Genomic DNA, 23,806 nt, shown 5'->3' on the forward strand with positions numbered 1-23,806 from the left:
AACCACTTAATTTCTGCAACACATTGCTTAAACAAGTGTGGAAAGAGGGCCAAACAAGACATACTGGCACTTAACTGAAGGTAAAACTACTCTATGGGGATCAAGAGAGGAAGAAATGGGGATTTTAAGGGAAAGTAACTTCACATTTAAAGGCAGTGAGATAAAAAAAAGCTGCTCTCTTAACATCTAAATCTAAATTACAGCCAAGCTGTTGCTCCCACATGTTCCTGCTTTCCAGTTTTGCCATCCTTGCATTTCTTACCTGGGTTTGAACTTGTTTTTGCACATTCACCTTTACTGACTCTGGTCAAACTGGCTGCTTATTTAGTCAGGATATCTTTGATTTTTTTTTCTATATCATTGCTCACATTGCCCAATATTATACACTGAATGGGTTTAGGTTGTTTTATATCCAATCTTTGTAAATGCATGTGTTAGTGGCTGCAGCCTGAATTTCTTTGCAGCAATGAATTGTCTGTTTTTTTGGACCAAGCTTACTCTGTCTCCTCAAACCCAAGGTTGATTTTGAGCTCACAGTATTCTTAACAGAGACAAATACTGTAAAATTACAGTTTGTGCTTATTTAGCATTAAAATCGATGACAAAAAAATCCACTTTATTTCCCACTTCTTCATCATGTAGCTTTATTTCTACAGTGCCTATAAAAAGTGTTCACCCCCTTGGATGTTTTACCCAACAAATTCTTTATTGGATTGAGGTCTGGGCTTTCCAGAACATTCACCTTGTTGTCTTTAAACCGTTTTTGTATTGCTATTTGCTGTATGCTTCTGGTCATTGTCTTGCTATAAAAGAAATATTTTCCCAAACTGTAGTTCGGCTTTGTCCTCCAGCATTTTCTTTATTTTACCCTCTACCTTTACAATCCTCTCAGGGCAGCTGCCAAGAAGCATCCCCACAGAATGATGCTGCCACCACTGTGCTTCACAGTAGGGATGGTGTAGAGCTGGGCAATTAATCAAAAAATAATCAAAACTGACATTTAGAGCCTCTAACTGACATAAACCTGCTGTGACAATTATTTCATTTTTTTTTTCTCTTGCAATTCTCTCTCTACTAATCACTCATTACTCATTCCAATCCAATCCAATAAAATATCAAACACAGAGCTGACTGTGCAATGTGAGCAGCAAAATTTTTTTTTTTTTTACTTTTTATACAACAATATAACAATAATTCACTTTGCTAGAAAGAAATACAAGTTGTTAAATGTCTGCTTTTCTTGTTAAATTTGACTTTTTACAAAAAAGATTTTCATTTCAGCTGATGTGTTTGTCCAGATTTGATGAACTGTAGTCCAGATTGAATCTGAGTTTTCTCCAACAGTGACTTTCTCTTTGCCACTATGTCATAAAGCTCTTACTGGTGAAGAACCCGGGCAACAGTTGTATGCAAAGTCTCTCCCATCTCAGCTGCTGAAGCTTGTAACTCCTTCAGAGTAGTCATAAGTGTCTAGGTGGCCTCCCTCACTACTCTGCTTCTTGCACAGACACTCAGTTTGTGAGGACAGCCTGATCTAGACAGATCTACACATGTGCCATATTATGACATTTCTTGATGATGGATTTAACTGAACTCTGAGGATATTCAGTGCCTTGGAAATTATTTTTTTCATCCCTCCCCTGACTTATACTTTTAAATAACATTTTCTCTGAATTGCTTGAGGTGTTCTTTTGTCATCATGGTGCAATGGTAGCCAGGGATACAGATTAACCAGTGACTGGACCTTCCAGTCACAGGTGTCTTTATACTACAACCACTTAAAACACATTCACCACACATTATAGTGTAACCTGCTACTTTTGCAAGATGTGACAATGCTGATAAGGACAAATTTTCTATTACAGGTCATTTTTTGAGCATATGTTTTGATACATACATATATATATATATATATATATATATATATATATATATTTTTTTTTTTTTTTTTTCTACCTGGACCTGCTCTTGTGTCCATTGGTCCAGATTCACAGACTTGACTTTGGAGATGTGGACTCCCAGGTTTCTGTGGATACCAGCACAGCGGATACAGATGAAGATGCCCAGATTCCAGGATGCCCATCTTGGACCTGGCAACGACAGAAGGGTAACATTTTACACGTTATCCAAGGGCCCCTAAGTAAACAATAAACAGTAACAGTACGTTTTCATGGAGGATTTTCAAATAATGAGAAAGAAAAGTTGATAAAATAAATAAAACTATAAAAAAGGTAGGTGCAAGGTTTCTCTAGTTTTGCAAACTGTTGGAAAAATTTGAGGTAGGCATTCATTTTCTATCATTTTTTTTTAATTAATAAAGACATTTCAGTGTGAAAAATCAACATATTGCACCTTTAAAACAATACAAAGTGAATTTAGGAGTGTTATAGAGAGATGGATGAGGAGAAAAAGAGACTTGAGAAAAATTAATTTTCGTCCAATTATAGACGGACGAGGCTGAAATTCAATTATGAGTTTGAAGTCTGCTGGGAACACGTCTAATCCTGTGTAAGTCATGCGCTGCCCTGACACATAATGGGATCCAATAGGAAAGCTAGCCTACATAGCAGCGACTGAGAGGAGAGTGGGGGAGTAGAAAGTCAGACACACACTCTGAGCCTGGATACCTGCAGGGAAGATTACTCATTTGGTCATGAGCCTGTGTGTGTGGGTGCATGGATTTCAGAGTGGGACATTTTGTCCTTCTACCAGTCTGAATGGTTCCATTTGGGCGCTGTGTACCCCCGTTTTGTCGTTTCAAGCTTCGTGCGCTGTTATGTGTATCTTTCATCCATCTGCAGAGCTGTCAGGACACTTTCCTGAACAGACAAGACTTCGAGGGCAAAATGAAAACACTGTCAGGCTATTTTTCTGCTGGAATTATGCAACTGTCCTCTTCAGAGAATACAGTCAGCTTCAAAGAGAATCCTGGAGCTTCTCCCTCTCATCTCTCCCTGCATCTCTCTTTCTTCTCGCCCCTCCTCCTCCTCTTCTCTGTCCTCCATCTCTTCCTGCTCCCTCCTCCTTCCCTCGCTCTCTGAACCAGCTGAACCGCTCTCGGCCTCTGTTTCCACCTCTCCACTTCTTCTTCTCCATGAGTCCTTGCTTGCAACCTTGCTGCAGAGTGCATGCACTGCAGCCCTTTCGCCACTAGGTGGAAGAGCAGATTTGGATTTCCTGACAACTACTGCACGGTGCATTGTTTAAGAAAGGCCATGTGAATGAAAGAGGAAGTTTCAGAGGACTAAACATGCAAATCCTTCCTCTTTCTGTAAGCTGCGGAAGCACCTTCTGCTCGCAGAGTCAAATAATAGCAGCTTGTCTTGGATACATCCGGTTCTGACGCTAAGAGACATCATGCATCATTAAAGGGCACTCATAAGGCTAGCTTTGGGTTTTCATGTATTTCTAGGCTGCCTAGTTTGCATGCTGCTCTTTTAAATTAAATGTGAACAAAAGCAAAGAGAAGTACAAAGAGCAAAGAAAGAAACATTAACCTAACAGAGTGTGTCCATCATCCTAAGCGCCCGTCTGGCTGCGGCATTAGCTGTCATGTCAGCTCATAACAGAAGAATTACTCAGCAAAGCCAGCTTAAACTGCTGTAAACACTGGCACCGACACAGAGGAAGAGCGAGATTGTCAATTGTGTTGAACTCCCTGAGCGCAGGAGTTAGTTTGTCCTCTTCATCCTCATTCTAGAGCCGCATTTGTGTCCTGGCTGCCATTTTTCTTATCTGTCTCATTCAACCAGCTCTGCCCTCCTCCTCTTCTCCCCTGACTGTCTGTATCTCTCACTTACAGTTTTAATTCTCTCTTTCTATTACATGCAGCACCCTTAGTTTCTGTGGCTTACCCCAAGTGCTGGAAATATTGAGTTTCTCTTCCTTTTGTTGTGTGATGTATCGCTCTGAACCAGGCCTGTAGCAAAGACCCAGAAATGGGAATGTTGGGACTGCTGGTTCACTGCTTTTGACTGAAATATTTCAACTACTGCTCAGTGTATGACGATGACATTTGGCACAGACTTCCAATGAAGCCCAAAGAATCAGTCTTTTTGATGCCAGAGAGAGGAAAGTTTTGAGTGCATTTTTATGTTAACTTTCAATGAGGACACTATGGTTCCTGTGAACAGCCATGGCCAGGTAGGTGGACAACAAGAACAACAGAACTCATGAGTTCTGCTCATGCCCAGTTGACATTTTCTACTTGGAGTAGCAGGCCCACCTCATCCATGCACACGTGTGCATGGTAGATATTGTCATCCAGATGCAGGGCGTTTTTTTCAAACTAAAAAACAAAACAATAAAAAGCTTCTGTTTCCAATGATCAATTTTGTGTAAACTAAGCATTAATGCAATTAAATGGCGCCTCATTATGACCAAAAAAGCTTTCATCTAGCTCCACCAGATCCAGGTATTTCATGCCGATTGAAACATAAAACATGTTGTTTATAGTTTGTGGTTCATTGACAGCATATGCCAAGGACTTCTGTGATCCCAGACCTTTTTTTCAAGCACCACAATGAGGCTGTTGTCTTGCCTGAAATGCCTCATCAGCCTTGTGATGGACTCCATTAAATTAGGTTTGGTTATTATGTGACTCATGCTGGTCTACAATGACACATTCAGGTTCAAAAACAGCTTTTACCCAGGAGCCATGAGTGAACTGAACCCTACAGGAGCACATCCCCTAATACAACACCCAAAAAAGTGATAATTGTGCTTTATATTTACTATTGTAGATGTGGAAGGAGGTGGTAGAGTTCTGGAGTGCATTAAGCCAAATTCTTACACTTTGTATCTGATTGTTTTTTTCCCACCCAGCTGGTGCATAAACAAAACTGTTCCCATGACATTTGCCTGTTTTGATTTGTTCTGTCGTGCATGTTTTATGTTCTGTAAAAAACTTTGTAACAAGGTGCAGGTGGCCTGCTGGTTTAGGGCGCGCCACATGTACGCTCGACCCAGGTTCAAATCCAGCCTATGGCACTTTCCTGCGTGTCTCAAGCCAGTTTCCAATTTTGTCCACCGTCCTCCTCGGCCAATAAAGGCATAAAAAGCCCAAAAATGCATCTTGAAAAAGAGAAAAAAAAAACCTTTGTGACATCTGCTTTGAAAAGTACTTTATAAATAAAGGTTCATTATTATAAAAATTCAGCTGTGATATCAGTTGCAAATGTCAGCCATGTGTATGAATACAGAGCATTCAGATGTTGCAGCTGTCCGTGGGTGCTTTTAAAGTGATTTTCTCTCTCCATCTAAAACTTAACCTTTAGAAAGAGTGGAATGTTTGCAACTTTGTAACTGCTGGCTCTGAGGTAAGAAGACGGTAAATGGACCATCAGCATTAACCGATCACATCCATATGATGCCTGGGAGATTTTGTTTAAATATTATATCACTGCCTGTTTTCTTTTATTTTCGGCCCTTTGCAGTATAATTAACTGGCATTACAATATTAAAAGAGATAATGCATTAAAATGCATATTCAGGGGTGACAACCCCCTTCTCCCCCGTAAACAAACCCATGATGGCACACTAAAGTCATGTCTGATCGTAACATCACCAAAAAGTGCTTTTATATGCCTCTCTGTGTTCACTTCTTTAGAAGTGAACCTGCAGTTTTAAGGCCAGTCCCATTTCTACCCCTTAACCCTTCCCTTCAGCCTTTGAAACAGAGTTGTAAAGGAAGGGGTGAAAACCTTCCCTTAAGAAATGAAACGCCGCTTGATTGCTGTTCACCATCACACATTGCCGATAGACAGCTGTGTCATCAGAGGTGACAATAAAGCTTCACCCATCTCATTCATAGTATGGATCTCAGTGTTGAGCTTCTCCAGATATTTATACAGTCAATAGCCCTCGACTGCACGTGTACATACCGAAAATACAATCTCGAGGAGCTAAAGACAACTGTTGTATTTTCTATAATCATTTATAAATGCTGAAAATATTTACATTTATGCGCCTCCTTCGTTGTCCGTTGTGCCAATTCGCAAGTTAACTCAGTGCATGGAGTGAAATTTATCAAAGGACCTTGCCCAGGGGTCCATACTGGATGCTGATCACGCCCTGACTTCTCTGGCTGCTCTTTAGTGTCAGAGTAAAACATGCTGATGCCTGGACTCAGACCAAGCTGCATCTGTCACATCACTTTGTTACACTTATAGTGGCATTGGTCATGCCTTGTATGCACCACAACACAAACGGTGACGGCAGCGACGGTATTGATACCTGATTACCGCCCACCACTTATCCATACTATTTTACACTTGTAATAAAATGTGCAATTTGTGGTCAAAGGTCTTGCCCAAGGACACATCAACATTCCTAGCAACTGCAGGGCTTGAACACACAATTGTCAGGTTGAGAGACAACCAACTCTATCTACTGAACCACAGTTGTCCCAGAGAATAATGCATGTAATGCTAATATAAAACCAGCTGTTGGCAACTTGGCCAAGCGGATCATAGACAAAGCCATCACCTGGCCTGATCCGAGCTGCAACGGCTACATTCGCATACCTGCAATGTTCTTAAACGGCCTTGATTTTCAAAACATTGGCCTAAACTGGGCTTAAAATTGCAGGTGTTCTAGGGTTAGGGTTAATTTTCAATGTATTATATCTCTTAACATGTGCAGTTATATCTATAAAACTTAAAGAACATTGAATGTGCATGCTTTCTATCTTTCTATTGCATGCACATATGCATTTACTAAGTGTTATCTGTTCAGAGAAATGCAAAGAGATGTTGTACGATGTGCAACAGCAATAAAGGTAATCTATTCTATTCTAACTGCCTGTAAAAACTAATTACATCCCTGCCCCCTTAGATGTTTACTACTAATAAACAAATGTTTGCAACTTAACATGCAAATGCGAGATGATTAACTTGCCTAACATTATATATGTTTAACATGAGCATGTAAACATTCATTGTGAGCATGCTGATGTTAGCATTTAGCTCAAAGCTCTGCTGTGCCTTGCAGAGCTGCTCTATGACTGCAGACGCATGCTTCCCTACACTGCTATAAATTTCTTTCCCAAAACGCGTCCACTTGTGTGTGTTTTCATGTGTCAATTGGTGTAAGAACAAATGCTGGTCCCAGCAGGAGAAGTTATTTAAAGTGAATCACACCTGCACAATGCACTGCAGTAACCTCTTCGTCTCCAATCAATGCAGAGCTTGAGTAAGCAGCCATATAAAGTACGTCTGTCCAGCAACAACGCACACCTCCAGGTACTTTGAACAGATATGTCAGGACGAGAGTAGGAGGAAGAGACATCTAAAAATGGAAGGAGGGATTGAACGGAAAAATCTCTACAAATCTGATTCTCTGTGTTGCATTGCAGCATCCTGTTTCTCAAATGTTTAGCAAGAGCAGGCATCTTCTGTTTTTTGCAATCAAAAAACGAATGCCAACACCGTCTTCTGAGGTATAATTAAAGATTACGAATGACTAATAAATCTGTCCTCAGTTTTTATAAGGCTAACTACCCAAAAGTGGAGGGTTTGCATAGGAGATAGATGAATCATCCTGGCACTGAGTGACTGTGGTTGTGGTTGTTAACCATGCTGCTTGAAGCACATCAGGGGAGAGGAAGGATCGAGAGCCAAAAACAGAGACAAACAAGAGGGGATTTTTAGAGTCATCAAACCATGGACTTTAGCTGTTTGATGACCTGCTGTGAGAGCAAACAGAGATCTGTAATGAACCTCTCTGCCACTCTCTCACCCACACTCTGTCCTATTACAACACGTGTGAGGACATTTACTGGCAACATTTATGTGTCAGCTCTCACGCTGAGAAGATTTCTCAAAGGATCGTCCCGGAGGTCAAGATAAAAGTTGATTAAACACAAAATTACATTTAGACTTATTGACTGATTCTAGTAAAGACACACTCTGAAAAATGGAAGAAATCAAGGACATTTTATGAAACATGACAAAACGTTGGATCACAGCATCTTTAGGTGTTTCATTGTGCATTTCCAAAATAGAAATACAGAGGAAATCACCTCACCTCCTCCTTTACATCTCTGTAACATTCATAGTAAAGGTAAAATGCCAAAGGGATGTAAATACCACAGCTTTCAAAGACACTGTAAACTAGGATGTGGGAGCCCGGATGAGCCCCCAGGATTTTTGGCTACCTTTCTCACTAACACTTTAGTTAGCCCAAAACCCAAGCCGCTGGTGGACCTGAGGGGGCGCCTTGGCTCCCTAATGGTGCCCATTTAATTACCTTTACTGGACTGACATGGCACTTTTCCCTTTGTTTATAATACTCTGTGCCAAATGTCATACTTGGATGACAATTTAAGCAATTTTGACAACTTAATTTGTGAAATAACATTATCATGAAGGAAGCGTTTAAAAAGAAAAAAAAAAGACGAAAAGACAAGAGGTTTTGGGCCTTCTCAGATCAAACATACCATGGCTGGGATCAAACTGGGATAGGGGAGCCCGGATGAACCCCCAGGATTTTTGGCTTTTAGCTTTTTTCCCTATGAGTCTTATTAGCTCTCTTGGGTGCCATGTAGGTAGAGGAAATTCAGCAAATTGCCCTCTTTAATGCCCTCAAATTGGACAACATTTGACAGGTGCTCTCCTTGGTAATGCCCAAGATGACAACAATTGATAAAGTGAACTCTTTAGTGCTCTGGAATGGGCAAAATTGGCAAATTGGATGAATTGAGGGCTCTTTATCAGAGTACTCACTTTGGTGCCCTCTACATTGACAAATTTGACGAAACGCCCCTTTTGGTGTCTTGTAATTAAGCAAAGCTTGACAAAGTGCCCTTGGGTGCCTTTTAAATTGACAAAGTTCCATAAATTGCCTTCTTCTGTGTCCTCTAAATGGACAAAATGTGTGCCCATTTGGTACATGTCCAAAGCAGAGAATATACAATCAACTGCCATAAGCTCCTTCAATTTGTTTTCACACCCCTGTGATGGTTTAGTAAACATAAAATAAAACCAGGACCTAAACACAAAGGCAAAAATCTAACAAAAACTCCTTACAAAATTAAAATGCACAAAAGGCCAAAAAATACAAAAGCAAAACCTCACCAAAAAAACATGAGGAAACACAGGAGACAATGATTGGAGTTATGCACAAAACTACAGAGAGAGAGATCTCACAACCATCTGACAAAGACAGAGAGAAACATAAAGTAAGACAGGGACACTGGTGTGTCAAACGAGACACAGGTGAAACAGGTGAGGGCAGTCAAGGTGGAGGGAAAAACACAAGGGCAGGAGGACAACCTGCCTTTCTGGACCAAACGCCCCTCTGTTGGGGATGGTCGTTATCAACTTGTGATGGCCTAAGGATCTAGAAAGCATTCTGAAATAAAGGTTGCAAAATCATTCAGAGGGCTGGTCCTGGATCCCAGCCTATAAGCAATTCAAACTGTTATGTTAGCAGAGCTAGCATCACAAGCCCTTAGTCCTCCTTTCAGGTTAATGTCCACATGCCTGTTCTGCTGGAATTGAGCGTTTATATTCCACTTTGACTCAACAGAGCCCACATACAACTTTATCGTCACATACCACATCAATATATTTTGCACTACAAGTTGCCATCCATCCAAGGATAAGCTGGTTTATATCTAGTCTAGTAGCAGTAATGGTAGCAGGCATTAACCTGCTGACAGCAACTTTTACCAGCACTGTGGGCCTGAAATTAAGGATGTTTCCCTTCCTGGCTAAATGCCCAGTATAAATTTTGTCAACCGGACAAGTCTAGAGAGGAGAAAATTCTCAGAAAACAATCAAATTCATCACAAGGTCATTGCCTCAGCAGGTATGTTGTGAGCCTGATATGCTGTGTAGAACATGGCTTAAGTTAGCAACTAGCTCTGACAACCTTCGTTCTTCTTTGCAGATTAATATCGTGCTTCATGTGGTTACTCCTCACTTCAGTTAAGTATTTATACATAAGTGTAAGCCTCAACAGCCAACATACAGACAACTTTTATTTATATTTTCTACTTAAAAAACTGCCATACCATGCTGTTCCTGTGACAAGCAAATTGCTAAGCTAGGCTACAATTCTCATATTTACGTCCGTTTAAGTGCCAGGGGGAAAGCTCTGGCAGGAAATCAACAGCCATTTACTGAAACTACAGCGGCCACCGTAGCAAGAGGCTTCATTTCAGTTTTAAAAGAGCGTTTGGCTGGGATTTCAGGCCTGTGTTTATCCTCGTACATCTCGCACCAGCTAATTTGAAAGAAAGAATGTAACTGTTTAGCCGGATTACTGTGTACATCCATTCCTGAAATAATAAAATATCAGTAAATAATAAATACATGTAATATTGGTGACTATGGGGTTGTTGACCTTAACTTCAGTTTTATGATTTTCTAATTGTTTTATTAACGTAGCTACTATATTAACATATGTTCTATTGTTTTGTTTAGATTTCATTTGTATTGTACTTATTTTTTAACAGCTATTTACCTCATTTCATTTTACTGAACAAAATGTTACATTTTAGTTCAGGGTTATGAAAAACACCTAGAAAACCTTAAAATCTTGGGTTGTGTATAACAACCCTTAGAGATCTCTTTGTTTTTTTTTTAACATTATAAAGTCACTTGTGTAATCCCTCACAGTAAATGTCAATCTCTGCATAATATTTGAGTCAATGGTTCATTGTGTGCTAACTCTGAAAAGTGGAACACTGAACTCTGATGACTAACAGTGACAACATGACTCTGATCAAATGTAATACACGCTAAGGTTAGGAATTATACAACACAAATAAGTGTCCTAAAGCTGCTATCATGTTTAGACAGGGGTTATAAATCCATTTCATAAGAGAGGAAAATCTGTTTTGAAAAAAGAAACGATCTAGATTTTCTTTTGAACTTGAGTTCAGGACAGACCGGTGAGAAACAGAAAAAAATGAGAAATATTGAACTGTTTGCACACCAGCTTGCTGATTAGATTATAGTTGTTTATGAACAAGCACTTGTCAACAGGAAAATAAACCGCTAAAGATCATACAGGGCCAAACGCAGAATTTTAGAAATAATACGGTTCAAAAACTGAAATTCCAGGGGGGGTTTGGGGCATGCTACGCCCCAAAATTGTTTCATTTCCCTGATCAAAATACATGCCTCTTGGCTTTTTACATCCAAACACAGGAGGGTTTTTTTTTGTTCATAAAGATAAATCTATAAACATCAGATCTGGGCTTAAAGCAGGAAATCTGATGTGCACTTTCTGGTTTAAGGGATTTAAAATTTACTTCAGCAGCATGTGATTTGGGTCTGGGGGTTGAAATTTTTTGCTTCAAAAGCTTTTTGTCTGTATCAATTTTTTTTGCTAAAAATGCAGCAGAATTCTCAAGTTAACTTTTCCCCCAATAAGGTCAGACTAAATCACCCCAAAACAAAATCAAATCCTCTTCTGGAGTCTAACAGTAAGGTGCATAGTTGTATTTTTCCATATAAGATCCCAAATTAATTAGAAACCAAATCTATTTGCCATCGGATGAAAGTTATTTTTAGATGTTCACCTCAGAAAAAGACTGAGGTCCTGACCCCACTGACCCAAGTGGTGGTGAGAAGTTATTTTACCAAGCTTTATTTTCAAGCATGAAGAATTAAACAGGAGTTGATGACTGCTTTGAAACTTAGAAAAAATGAAGTGGCAAACTCTGTTGACCACAAAATGAAGCCACTGCTTGTTGTATGAAAACAGCAGATCCATAAGTATCTATTTGAGGCTGTAAAATCTCAGAACACATATCAAAATGTCAATTTTTACAGTGGAAATACAGTTTCTATAAACAGTATTCACCCTTTTGGATGTATTTTGTTGATTCTATAGATCAATCATGGTCAGTATAGTTTGGCTTTAAAAAAAAAACAAATACAAAAAAACTCTTTCAAAGCATTAAAAGGCCAGATTATATTGACTATGATTGATCTATAAAATCAGTGTTAAAAATGTAAACATGCAACAGCTGATTTGTCTTTTTAAGTGGGTTTGGCATCATGATGATGTAAAGGCCAACAAGTATGCTTAATGAGGGGTGTGGTTGAGCTGCCTGACAGGTGAGTGTGTTGCAGCAGTTTAGCAGGAGGCTAAAGGTCTGCCTCATCCCAACTCTGTGCTTGTGATTAAACGTTAGGCTAAGATAACATTTGCAATAAAAACAAACAAACAAACAAACATTTGACTTCAAAACTGCATCTCTGAAATGAATGGTTAATGTCGCTGAGACCATGTCCATATTTTATACAGTCTATGGGAAAAATCATGTCTCTTGAATTTGGAAATACTCAGCTTGGATGCATCAATAATCTCACACACACGCTCACACACTCTCTCTTTCTCCTCCAAACACAAACAGATTACACAGTGTTGCCTAGCTTGCCAGTGTTTTTTTCCCTGCCAAGCCCCGTGTTTGTTATCCAGGACTTTAGTCAGACAGTAATCTGAATGGAGAAGGCCCAGCATTAAAGACTCGGGGGGGAAAGTGAACAACAAAACAAGGTTTTTGGCTAAGCTAACTAACTTCATTGATAAAGAAAATCGAAGCCACCTGTCTCGTTCTCCTGCTTTGAGCTGATTTTACTACTCCACCTGCACACTGTCTGGGAAATTAGCATTTTCATCGGGTCCAACAGCCAACCTCTGTGAGGAAAGTATAACATTGAAGCTCATTGGAACTTGAAAAAATACTATTTTAAGTTGCTGGTAGCCTGTCTATGCACTTCATGTGCAAAGGCTCTCAAAGCACATTGCTTAATCCAGCCCGTGGGTTCATTCCAGCATTTTATTCCATACTCTCTTCCCCATATTTCACTGTCCTATATCAATAAAGGCACAAAAACCCCAGAATAAATCTTTCAGCTGGGGAGCTGATCCTTGCCCTTATGTTTTCCATACAATCCCATCATTGCAACTACACGCTAAAACAAACAATCAAACAAAAAAACAACAAAAAAACCCCCACTATTTTACATCTAGACACATCAAATTCACATTGTCATTCCCATCTCTGCACACCAAAACTGTTCACATGCACACACAAACTCCTGCACGGTCGGAGGATAAGGCTCATTAGCCCATATCCCACAAGGATAAAGGTTTCTCCCTACATGTGTCCAGTTAATCCCACAGAGCCTCAGTCATCACTGGATCCCATGCCCTCCTACGCACTCCACACAAACACTCACACCATCCTCCAGCCCCTCGGCACGTAAACCCCTCCAGAAACCCTGAGGCCACCGAGTGACCCAGTCCCAGTCTGAGCCAAACAGATGGACCCCTATTGATAATTTACTAATACACGCCCACCATCTGTGTAACTCTGCAGGAGTCACGACTGTGATGCTGCAGGTGAGTCACTTAAGTTAAATGGGTTGACATCAAAAGATGAGTAACACACTTCAGCGCTGTAAGAGCCTTCTTCAGAACCTTTTTTAGACATGAATGTATGCTTCATATAAACCTTTTACTGGTATATTAGTTGAACCCTCTATAGTTAATGTGATTATAAACACTGGGGCCAAAGAGGACAAAAAAAATCTTCAATAGAACACCAGAATGTTTTGATCAGGGCCTGTAGAAAACATGAATGTAGTCACTGACTTTACCCATTGGTTTCTTTAAAGGACCTTGCATGATCAAACAAGTTCACCTAGTTGGATAGATATTTTTTATTTCTCATATACAGTGCTTAACAAATTTATTAGACCACCACCCAAAGTAGATTTATGCCACAGCTGCCCTAAATTAACAGCATTAGTAATTACCAAAATCACTTCTTATGTTTCTGCAATGGTTAATACACCAATATATAGAAGCTCTTGAACCCAAATGATATTTTTAATGCTAAAATATAATAATAATTGTTATCCATGAATTTTCAAATTTACTGATTTACAAAAAAAATGAAAAAATAGTAAAGCACATTAATATTTCTTGATTAATATGTCAAATTTTAGTTATTTACTTGCATTCCTGAACAGAAAAATGAGTTTTAGTGGTTGAATGTTATGCTTGATTAATTTCTGACTTCTCAGAGAAGCCCAGTGAGCCGGCTCAAATTTGGGTATAAAAAAGTGAATTCAGTTTGAAATTCCTCATTCCTGTTCAAAATGGTAAAATGTGGAGAGCTCACTGAAAATGAAAGAGTCCGCATTAAAGCACTTCGTGATGCTGGATGGTCTCTGAGACAAATATGACAGGTGGTCTAATACATTTGTTAAGCACTGTTCATACAAGAGATACAAATATCTATCCAACAAGATGAACCTGTCTGATCATGCAGGGTTCCTTTTAAGAAGACTAAATGACTCTGAGTGATGGTAGCGGCCCTATTAGTTTGCTAATCTAGAAGCAGATGAAGAGGTGGAGCTGAGGTCTATGAAGATCTCGGTCATGAAAACTCATCCATCTAGCTTGTCTGGCTTGTCAACCACTAAATTCCAAACAATGGAAACAGCACAGTCAAAGCCAGCCCTCTAAAGCCAGTAATGGGATTTAGTTTGAATGTAGTGAGCCTCATGTCAGACAGCTACAACCTGGACATCCTTGACTGTTTCAAATGTGGTCTAAGTCAGTGGCTCTCAACTCATGGGTTGACCCAAAAGTGGGCCGTGGAGCTGGTCACAGTGGCAATTTTCCATTTTTCCTTCCTGATACAATTCCGTTACCAAGCTGTTGGGTATCAGCCGATACCGAGTACTGATCCGATACCAGTGTGAATTTTCTGGACTGATTGTGCAGACTAGCAAATTATTTTAGACCTACACTATATTGTTCACCTGCCTTGACTCACATATGAACTTAAGTGACATCCCACTCTTAACCCATAGGGTTCAATATGACATCGATCCACCCTTTGCAGCTATAACAGCTTCAACTCTTCTGGGAAGGCTTTCCACAAGGTGTGGAAGTGTGTTGATTGGAACTTTTGACCATTCTTCCTGAAGCGCATTTGTGAGGTCACACACTGATGCTGGACGAGAAGGCCTGGCTCTCAGTCTCCGCCCTAATTCATCCCAAAGGTGTTCTGCATTTTAAGCAGTAACGGACGTATTTCTGATACTTGTATCAGAGTCAGAACAACCCTAATCATATCGTGTTGTGACGTATCATATCATATCGTATCATATTGTGAGGCTATGGGAAATACCCAGCCCTACTAAGGACGACCTGGAGAAAGAATCTGCATAGGAAGCATGTCCTTTGATCAGGTGAGACCAGACTAGAGCTCTCTGGCCATAGAGACGTTGCTTATGTTGAAAGAAGGGAGAGGCATAAAACCCAAAGAACACCATCCAACAGTGAAGCATGGTGGTGTGAGTTTTATGCTGTGGGGGTGCTTCAGTGTGTCTGGATCTGATCTCTCACTTATAAACATGCACTCATTACACAGCTTTGTCTTCAAGACAGTAATAAAAGCAACACTGTGGCCATTTTTAATACTGTTTTACTGCCCATTCCTAGTATAAACAAATCTGAGATTTTATTTTAGGTCATATCACCCAGTCCTATATGAAATGATACTATGAGAACCTTCTCTGGTACCTATTTTGTAATCTGTCTGAAACTGGGGCTAACTGTTAGCATGTAAAAAGAGTACTTTTCACATCACTCTCAGCAGCACTATCTGAAAAACAAAGAAAGTCCCTAAAAAACTTATTTTTCCCAGGAGGCCCTATTAGTTAAACCCAGTCTTGGCAGTGCATCAGAGAGAAGTACACAGACTGCAGACTAAAACCATGCCGCCATCCCTTATTCTGTACTCTGAGTCTAACCTCTATGCCGGTCAGGACACACAAACAGCCAATCACCTCATTGTCTCAGAGGAAATCCCTGCTCTCCCCTGATTGGATGAGATTTGACGGCAGGGAGGCTGAGTGCATGCAGGCGCAGGATAAGGCAATGATATCGCCAGGTGATATCACCACGGCAACGTGGGCCTGGCGTGTGCGTAAACACGCGTACAATGGAGACAATAAAAGGAGAAAGGGTTTTATGCAAACAGACACATGCATCCCCTTGAGACTGGAGGCAGAGGTTGAAGTGTTGACTGTATTATGCACCTGCCTCACCCTTCCTACACCACTTCACTGTGATTTCCTGGCAGCGTTGAATATTTACAGTAAAATAAGGAAGTGGAGATAAAAAAACATCATGTTGCAGAGGGGAACACAGAAAGTGGAAGTTGCACCACAGGCAGACAAAAGCAGTGATGTTTCATTGATGTGGTTTCTCTACAGTTGTATGATAAGAGTCATTTATTGATCTACAGAGGAGATTTTCATAAAGTGATACTCTGATTGCACTGCTAATGTGTTTTGCTGTGTTTTTATGTGTTGGTGTAAGCATGCACTCTGCTTCATACCTCTTCCCACTTCCTCTTCAATCACCCGGAGGGAGGCAGGTGATAAACGCACAGTAATCTCTGTCAGAGCAAACAAGATTACGCCGAACCCTCATCACCCACCATATGGCCAAACCCCTGACTACAGAGCAGGCAGGGGAGGGGAGGGTACGAGGGCTTCTTAAAGGTGTGCACATGTGCATTTACACGTGTGTGCTAAGAAGAGTAACACATACAGATCTGAAAAAATGTGCTAATCAGGTAGTAGGATGAATACCTCCCTTCATGCAGGAGCCTAGATTTGAGTGTCATGTGATTCGTTAGCTCAGTCACATGAGAGAAGGTGGGAAAAGAGATGGATGTGTGGCCTTTCAATCAGTGTGCAACCATGCATTATTACATCTTAAATAATACACAGAAAAGACAAGAAATTATTCATATTTAAAGTGTGAAACTGCTAAATAATTCAGAAAATATTTATTATGATTAAAGTTGAAGCAAAGCCTCAGCCTTCCAGGTATGTGTGGTTTCTATTTTCTCCCTTAATCTCATCTGCAGCCTAATTAGAGCGATCCGTCTCAAAGAGAAAAGTCACGCCAATCAAAAAAAGCAGGCTAGACAACTGCATATTTGAGTGCGTGAGCAAAAGCACAAAGACAGGTTTAATAATTCAACTTTCCTCATGTCCTTGAAAAGTCTACCCTGTTACAAAAGCAAAAAACACAAAAAAACCTCTTGATTTATTTCCTTTACTTTTATAGACTCTCAGCTCTCACTTCCTCAGAAAAAGCCGCGAGCGTCTCATCACGCTTTGCTTTTTTTAAATTGACTTCTGAACAGTCACAAGTGTTTGCCTCAAGTCTAGCATTGTATGAAGGTTTCTATTTATGTCTTATTAAAAAGACACCCAAAGGCAGTGTGCACTGGAACAAAAGCCTGAATTATTAAACAAAGTGTTCACTGTTTTCTTGTGACATCTCTTGATTAAATCCAACCAAGACTTTAGCATCATGTCATCCCAACCAAAGAAAGTACAATCTAGTTTTTGTCTACTAGCTTGGGATAACATGGAAGACAAAACTGATCTCTTAAACCAAATGGGCCCCATTTTGCAAAGCATCATGGTGTGTAGCACAGCTGTCTTTCCTATTTTCCTCCTGATATAGTTCTTCTTTGTACATCATGAACTCAGGTTGTTTAAAGCAAACAAACTTGCACTTCCATTTATGCCCAGAGGTGTTTTTGTCCTCAAACAAGAGGTGGTTAGGTTCTTATCTTGATGATGCAAAAAATTAACCTTGCAAAGCAGATGGATTCGTGCGTTCCTGTGTTTCTCATTGGCGAACCCATCTTGCAAAGCTGCTGTCTGAACCGTTTGGGCCTGGTTAGAAAATGACAGGACCAACCAGGGTTGAGGGGCAGTACTTTCGGGTGTGGCGGAGTCATGACGTAAGCTAGTAGCAACAAGAGGCCGGTGCAATAATGGCAGAAGACATTAGCATGGTGCTGCTAAAGCGTCAGTTTTATCACAACTTGATGACATTGAAAGAAGAACTGAGAACAACATTGAGTTGTTTTCTTTTCAAAGACAACAAAAGTTGTGTACTGACATGTCTACAGTCACCATGGTTCGTGTTATGCATCTCTCTATGATATCTACTAGTCTCTGTAGCAGCACACCTTGGTTTGGGGCTACGACGTCACACATTTTGTTGCTCTGATTGGCCTGTAAAGATGTAACAAACAGAATGTTCATCCAATCACCCTCCAAGTTTTTGTTCAAAGGCTCTGCCCTTTCCCAAACACTGTCTATGCTGGCATGTCAGTTTAGCAGAAAATGGCTTTGCTGTAAACCTCAAACTTGGCCTAAAATCTGTGGTGCAGAGTATTTAAAGGACGTTGCCTCCAATTTCCACATAGAACAGTTGCGCTGTGATCTGCGGTGAGATGCATTGCAGAGCAAATCGCTCCCTCTCTAGTCAGTCGGAGCAGCTCCACTGCCCGTGTTCTGGTCAGGCTCCATCCAAGAGGTGTCACTGTGCTCCAGACAGAATACAAAAACACAAAACCCCACGAAACACACTGCAAGGAAATCGCCTCCTCTGTAGTCAATCAGAGCCATTCCAATGACCGTACTCCTGTCCAGCTCCGGCGTGACCCCAGAAGCCCCACTCCTCTTGCTTTAGGTGTATTTTTGGAACTTGCTGCTGCCAAACCACATCAATCCGCATAGAACAGTCAGAAAAACGTGCAAAGTATCTGGTCAACTTCAAAACACAGCACAACATATGGACTTCTGTTTATCATCACTATATCAACATTACGTCTCATCCTGTGGCACGTCAATAAGTCATCTCAAGGTCAGTGGGTCACAGAGGTGCCACTGATAAGGAAAAGTTAACTTTTATAGAAAACCTCTGATGAAAATGTTACCTTTTAACTTCATAATGTCCCAACTCGCCACAGTGGAAGCAATAAAATCTTGGAATCATGTCAAAATGAATCAACTCCAAAATGGCAAAATAATTGACTTTTGACATATTATTCCTGCATGAACTCTCAGTTCTCCAGTGATTTCTGCCGTGTCTACACAGCACTCTAGACACGCTTGCATTGTGCAAACTCGCTTGCCTTCTGTTGGAGCAAAACCGTGGTGCTGTTGAGCATGGCACAGTCGGCCTATGTAGAAATTACAGGTTAGAAAATGGACATTTACTGGAAGTTCACAATGTACAACAGGGCTTGTTTCACTCATACAGAATGCAGAACAGCAAACCTTCTTCACTGATTAACTTCAGTGCATTTTCTGATTAAGTTTTACCAGGATGGAGAAAGTGGAAGTTTAAGTTTCTGCCAGTTTACATGCTCTTCTTTACAAGAGAGTTGGATCTACAGAGAAACCTTCCACATAACTGCCACTCACATGACAGTATAGCCCACTGATAATAAAAATGTCCAGTGTGAACATGTTACAGGATAAAGCTGACAATTCCAGCAAGGAAAATCAGTAAATAAATGTTTACAGCCTACCTTCATTTCAGGTTGAGCTCTCAAAGATTAATCAGCATAAATCCTTTCCAATCCTGTTGGCATTTATGGAGATTTTAATGTATTATAAGATAGGCTTCTGTTACCCGTGGAAGCTTTTTTTAATCGTCTGGTATTGTGAGAATGCTTCAGTGAAATGTGATTTAAATACGCCATCAAAATGTTCCGTACATTTTTCTGTATACAGATGCACAGATGCATCAGGACAACATCAGTGTCAGCAGTATAGACCCTGTTGACAGACATTGGCACATGTGCAGATAATGTGGCATGAACAGATGTCAAAGCAGATTTTTATGTGCTGTGTGCCAATTTAATCCTGGCATCTCTAACTACTGGCTCGGAGAAGAGTTTTTAATTTTATAAGGTGAAGGAAACAACCTGTTGGACTAACTCTGATCGGTTTTTGTGGTCAAACATGAGAGAAAATATCTGAGAGAAAATATCTGAGGTGCCAGAGCTCACCACCTAAACTTCCTGAGGTGTCATGTGACCAGTTTGACAAATAATCGTTGAAGGGAGGGTCCCATTTGATAACCCTGGGGATATCCTAACCCGTGCTGTCCATTGGTCTACAGGAAGGGACAGACTACATGATTTTTCAGTTGAGGCCAGTGGGTCAAAAAGTGGGTCATGTGTTTGTGCCATGAGAAATGTCAGTGAAACTCAACCAGCCCTCATGACCAAAATGATAATGTTTGAAGGAAGAAGGGCTGGCCTAGACTAGTAAACAAACATAATGTAATTAATATATTGTATTTGTTTGACTAGCCACACGTGGGTCTGAATGTGCCTGCCTGACTGCCTGAGCGAGTGACGATACTTTCAGAGCCATACAGTTGCGCTATGGGCGGGGTTTAGTTGTACTCAAAGTCATTTATGATGACTGCCTCCAGTGCGGTGATTACCTCACATGTAACTTTAGCATAGCGTCAGTTTTACTAGAACTGGACCACGTTTCTGTACGAAATAAAGAATAACCAAGAACACTGAAAGCTTTTCATGATGTAAAAGATGTTTTCGCTCTTTTGCTGGTCTGCTTCAGCATGGGTTTGTGATCGTTACAGATGGGGCTTGCTGGTGTATCCCATGGCTTTTGCCGCGGTAGCTGTTAGCTTGGATGTAGGTGCAGGACAACGGCGGTTTGATTGGAACTGGACTAAAATTCTTTTTAAAACAAGACCATAGAACAACACAGAAAACTTGTTTTGGCAGACAAGATGTTTTTGCATGTCCATGGCAGTGGTAGCCTGTCAGAGCAGTGCATGTGCAAATCATCATCTTTCAAGAAGGTTTTGGTTAAGTCCTACTTTTCCCAAACACCTTCTATGGGAGCTTTCCCAGGTGAATGTGAAATATATTCATGCAATAAAGAAACAGTCTATATGGCGTGTCAGGTTAGCCGTTTAATTCCAACAGGACTTAACGTTTTAAACTTTTGGGATCCTTTAATTCTCAACCCACAGACATAAGGGACAGCACAATTATAGACTAGCGGGGGTCAGCCATATACTAGTTTCAGTATGTCAGGGTTATCCCTCAACAACGCATCATAAATGCAGAAATGTTGTTAAAGCTTAACATCCTCTATTTAACAGCGCTTACTTCACTGCTTTTCTTTTGCTTTGTTCACATTTGTGAGTGTTGCATGTTCAGTACTATCCATGCTCTCATTGGGAAATACCACAGAACAAATTAGGGTTGTTCCGATTCTGATACCAGTATCAAAAATACGTCCAATACTGCTTAAAATGCAGGTATTGGTATCAATGAGTACATGAGTTTATGCACTGATCCGATAGTGTTTGGTAACTTTATAACGTAAACGTGTTTTTATTGTTGTTCATTATGAAACACTATATAGGATGAAGTAAGAGATTTTCCCTTTGACTATCAGTTTGAGCTATAATGGGGCTGAAAACATAAAGTCTGACCTGGCCTGAAGTTGTTGGGTTGTGGGAGCCAAAAGGGGCCTTGTGCTTGAGTAGGTAGCGTTGTCGTTGTCACTACCTGGAGCTTACATGTACTGAGCCTGGGTCTGTTGAAGTGGCATTAGTGTGGTAGCTAAGGGTCATGAGGTGGCTTATGTAACTTATCAGTAGCACAGAGGGACATAGTTGAGATTAGGGGTCTCTTCACTGACCGTTTGTCCTTTCATTAAGCTACCAGTATCTTGTATTTGGTTCAAATGGCTGGACAGATTATAACACAGTGTTCTGTTCCATAACAGACTAAAAATAGACATGCTCATTGTTCTGAATGGACCTTGAATAAAAGGCTTAGCAGGAAATGGTAAGCAAAGAGTTAAATAAGAATCATAACAATCATAAATCAAGGAGGGTGGACAGATTATGCACAATTAATTTGCTTTCACACCTGCATATCTGAAGTGTTAAAAAAGACTTCAAATAAGCGGTCAAAAATACAATGCACTGAGCAGTTGTCACATTTCATATGGATAATCATATTCAGTAATAAAAATACGAATCAGTGTGATAATGATCGTTCATGTCACGCAACGATGCTCTTAATAAATAATTCTCTCCACACAGGGCCCTTTTTACAGCAGCCACCTGACCCATTAAGTGTTCCTTATGAAATATTTGTGGTGCAGCATCAGCATCTCAGATCATTTTCCCTGAAAGAGATACAGACATGCAGAGACTGAGCGCCTCAACACCTGAATCACGACATCCTTGATGAAAAATAAGCACAGCAGGGTCATAAAAATCCATCTCTTTCTTCTCTGACTGCTTGCACCGAACATTAGAAATGTTTCCCTCTGCCATGACACAGCCTTAATCCAGACAAATGCTACCATGACTCAGTTCTTTCTTTCCTTTCTGTCAGAAATCATAAGTAGTCTTGTAGGCACTATAACACAGTTACAGGATTTTACACTGTGAAACAACAGAGATATGAGAGTGCTTTGTACACTTTGTGACTCCAAGATGCCGTTTTTATTCCCATTTCTCTATTCGTCTGGCCTTGAACCAGAACAAAAAAATAAATGTTGCCTCGGTCATTATGGGAAGCTCCCTACTCATGCTATTCATGAAGTTTTCATAAGGAATCCCGAGGGTGACGCCTGACTGACAGCATGCAGTGATTTAGGTGCACTCAAGGTTTGCTCTTGACAATTTATGACTGAGGTGGAGGCTGAGTGGCATGCAGCTGTCCCCTGGAATTATTTCTCTGATAAGCTATGGAAAGGCCAATCTCATTAATCTTAACACCAGCAGTGCTGCCGAGTGACGTCAGAACCGGTTCAATCTCGATCAAAGGGTTCCTGTTTGATTAAACAGAGCAATACTAGAGATGTTTTAATGGGGCTGCACAGTGAATAAGAATATGACTATGCAGATAAATGCACTGCACTTTATGGGTCCCCTTCATTTTTTTCAATTTCATTATGATGCAACCTGATGCTATGGTCACTTGAAATCATTTTTTTCTCTCATTAATCTACCTTCAGTACCCCAAAATGAGAGAGTGAAAACAGAATCTAATTTTTTTTTTGCATCAACACTTGCAATGAAGTTCAGGAACCTCCCATTTCTCTTGATTGTTGCTGAGATTAGAGCTGGGCGATATGGCCTAAAATTGATATCCGGATATATTTTTGCTATATCCCAACACACGATATATATCGCGATATTTTGAACTGGCCTCTCAGCAGCTGTATAATGTTTAATTCAGACCTAAATGACACCAGTTTGGTGATTAAAATAGACTGTTCTATTGGATTTTTAATACAATTGTTTGCAGAAAGGGTAAAAATCAATATAAGGTAAATTTAGCAGTTTTATTTTGAAAAGGACTTCATTTAATCTTTTACTAATAAATCAAAAATACATAAATCATGAAATACTCTTTCTTTTACAGAGTATGGAAAGTCTTGAAATGTTTTCTATGTTATGTTTACTATTGCTGTTTATAAAATGATTATTTTCCTCATTAAAGGTGAAGCAAACCTACACAAAACTCACTGCATCGAGCCAAAGGCCAAAATCCTGCAGTCGAGTCCACCATTCAGGCTCACAGCTGTGATTATATTAGTCCGTTATCTGTGCTGATGACAAGTTCATAATGTGTTCGTAATGTGTTTTGAATTGTTAAACTGAGATAAGTCCCCGTAGTTGTGAAGAAGTGGATCACATTTGTCCGCTGCTGGGCTGTCTTCTCTCTGACATGTATGACTCTGGCAGGGAGTTTTCAGCAAAATGTTTACGCCCAAGCAAATCTCAAATTCTGGGTTGAGTGTCTTTTCAACAACACTGGGCTCATGTCTTTAGCGACGTCTTGTGTTACTGCCACCGTTATCTCTGAGTCATCTTGCGATGTATTTTAACGAATACTGCGTGAGTTCGACCTCTTCCTTTTTAAAGGTGAATGACTGCT

General features: G+C 40.2%; 1 protein-coding gene across 2 annotated transcripts in view; it reads right to left on the minus strand.

Annotated features, from left to right (window-relative positions):
* smap2 (small ArfGAP2) overlaps window positions 1-23,806 on the minus strand; it is a 40,478-nt gene that overhangs the window by 8,460 nt on the left and 8,212 nt on the right. The window contains exon 2 of one of the 2 annotated variants that reach the window (XM_041809602.1): window positions 1,957-2,090. In XM_041809602.1, coding sequence (XP_041665536.1) covers window positions 1,957-2,090 — 134 coding nt within the window. The remainder of the gene's footprint in view (window positions 1-1,956; window positions 2,091-23,806) is intronic. The other variant, XM_041809603.1, reaches the window with a different exon arrangement.

Source organism: Cheilinus undulatus, linkage group 16, assembly GCF_018320785.1.
Source record: "Cheilinus undulatus linkage group 16, ASM1832078v1, whole genome shotgun sequence".
Classification (NCBI taxonomy): Eukaryota; Metazoa; Chordata; class Actinopteri; order Labriformes; family Labridae; genus Cheilinus; species Cheilinus undulatus.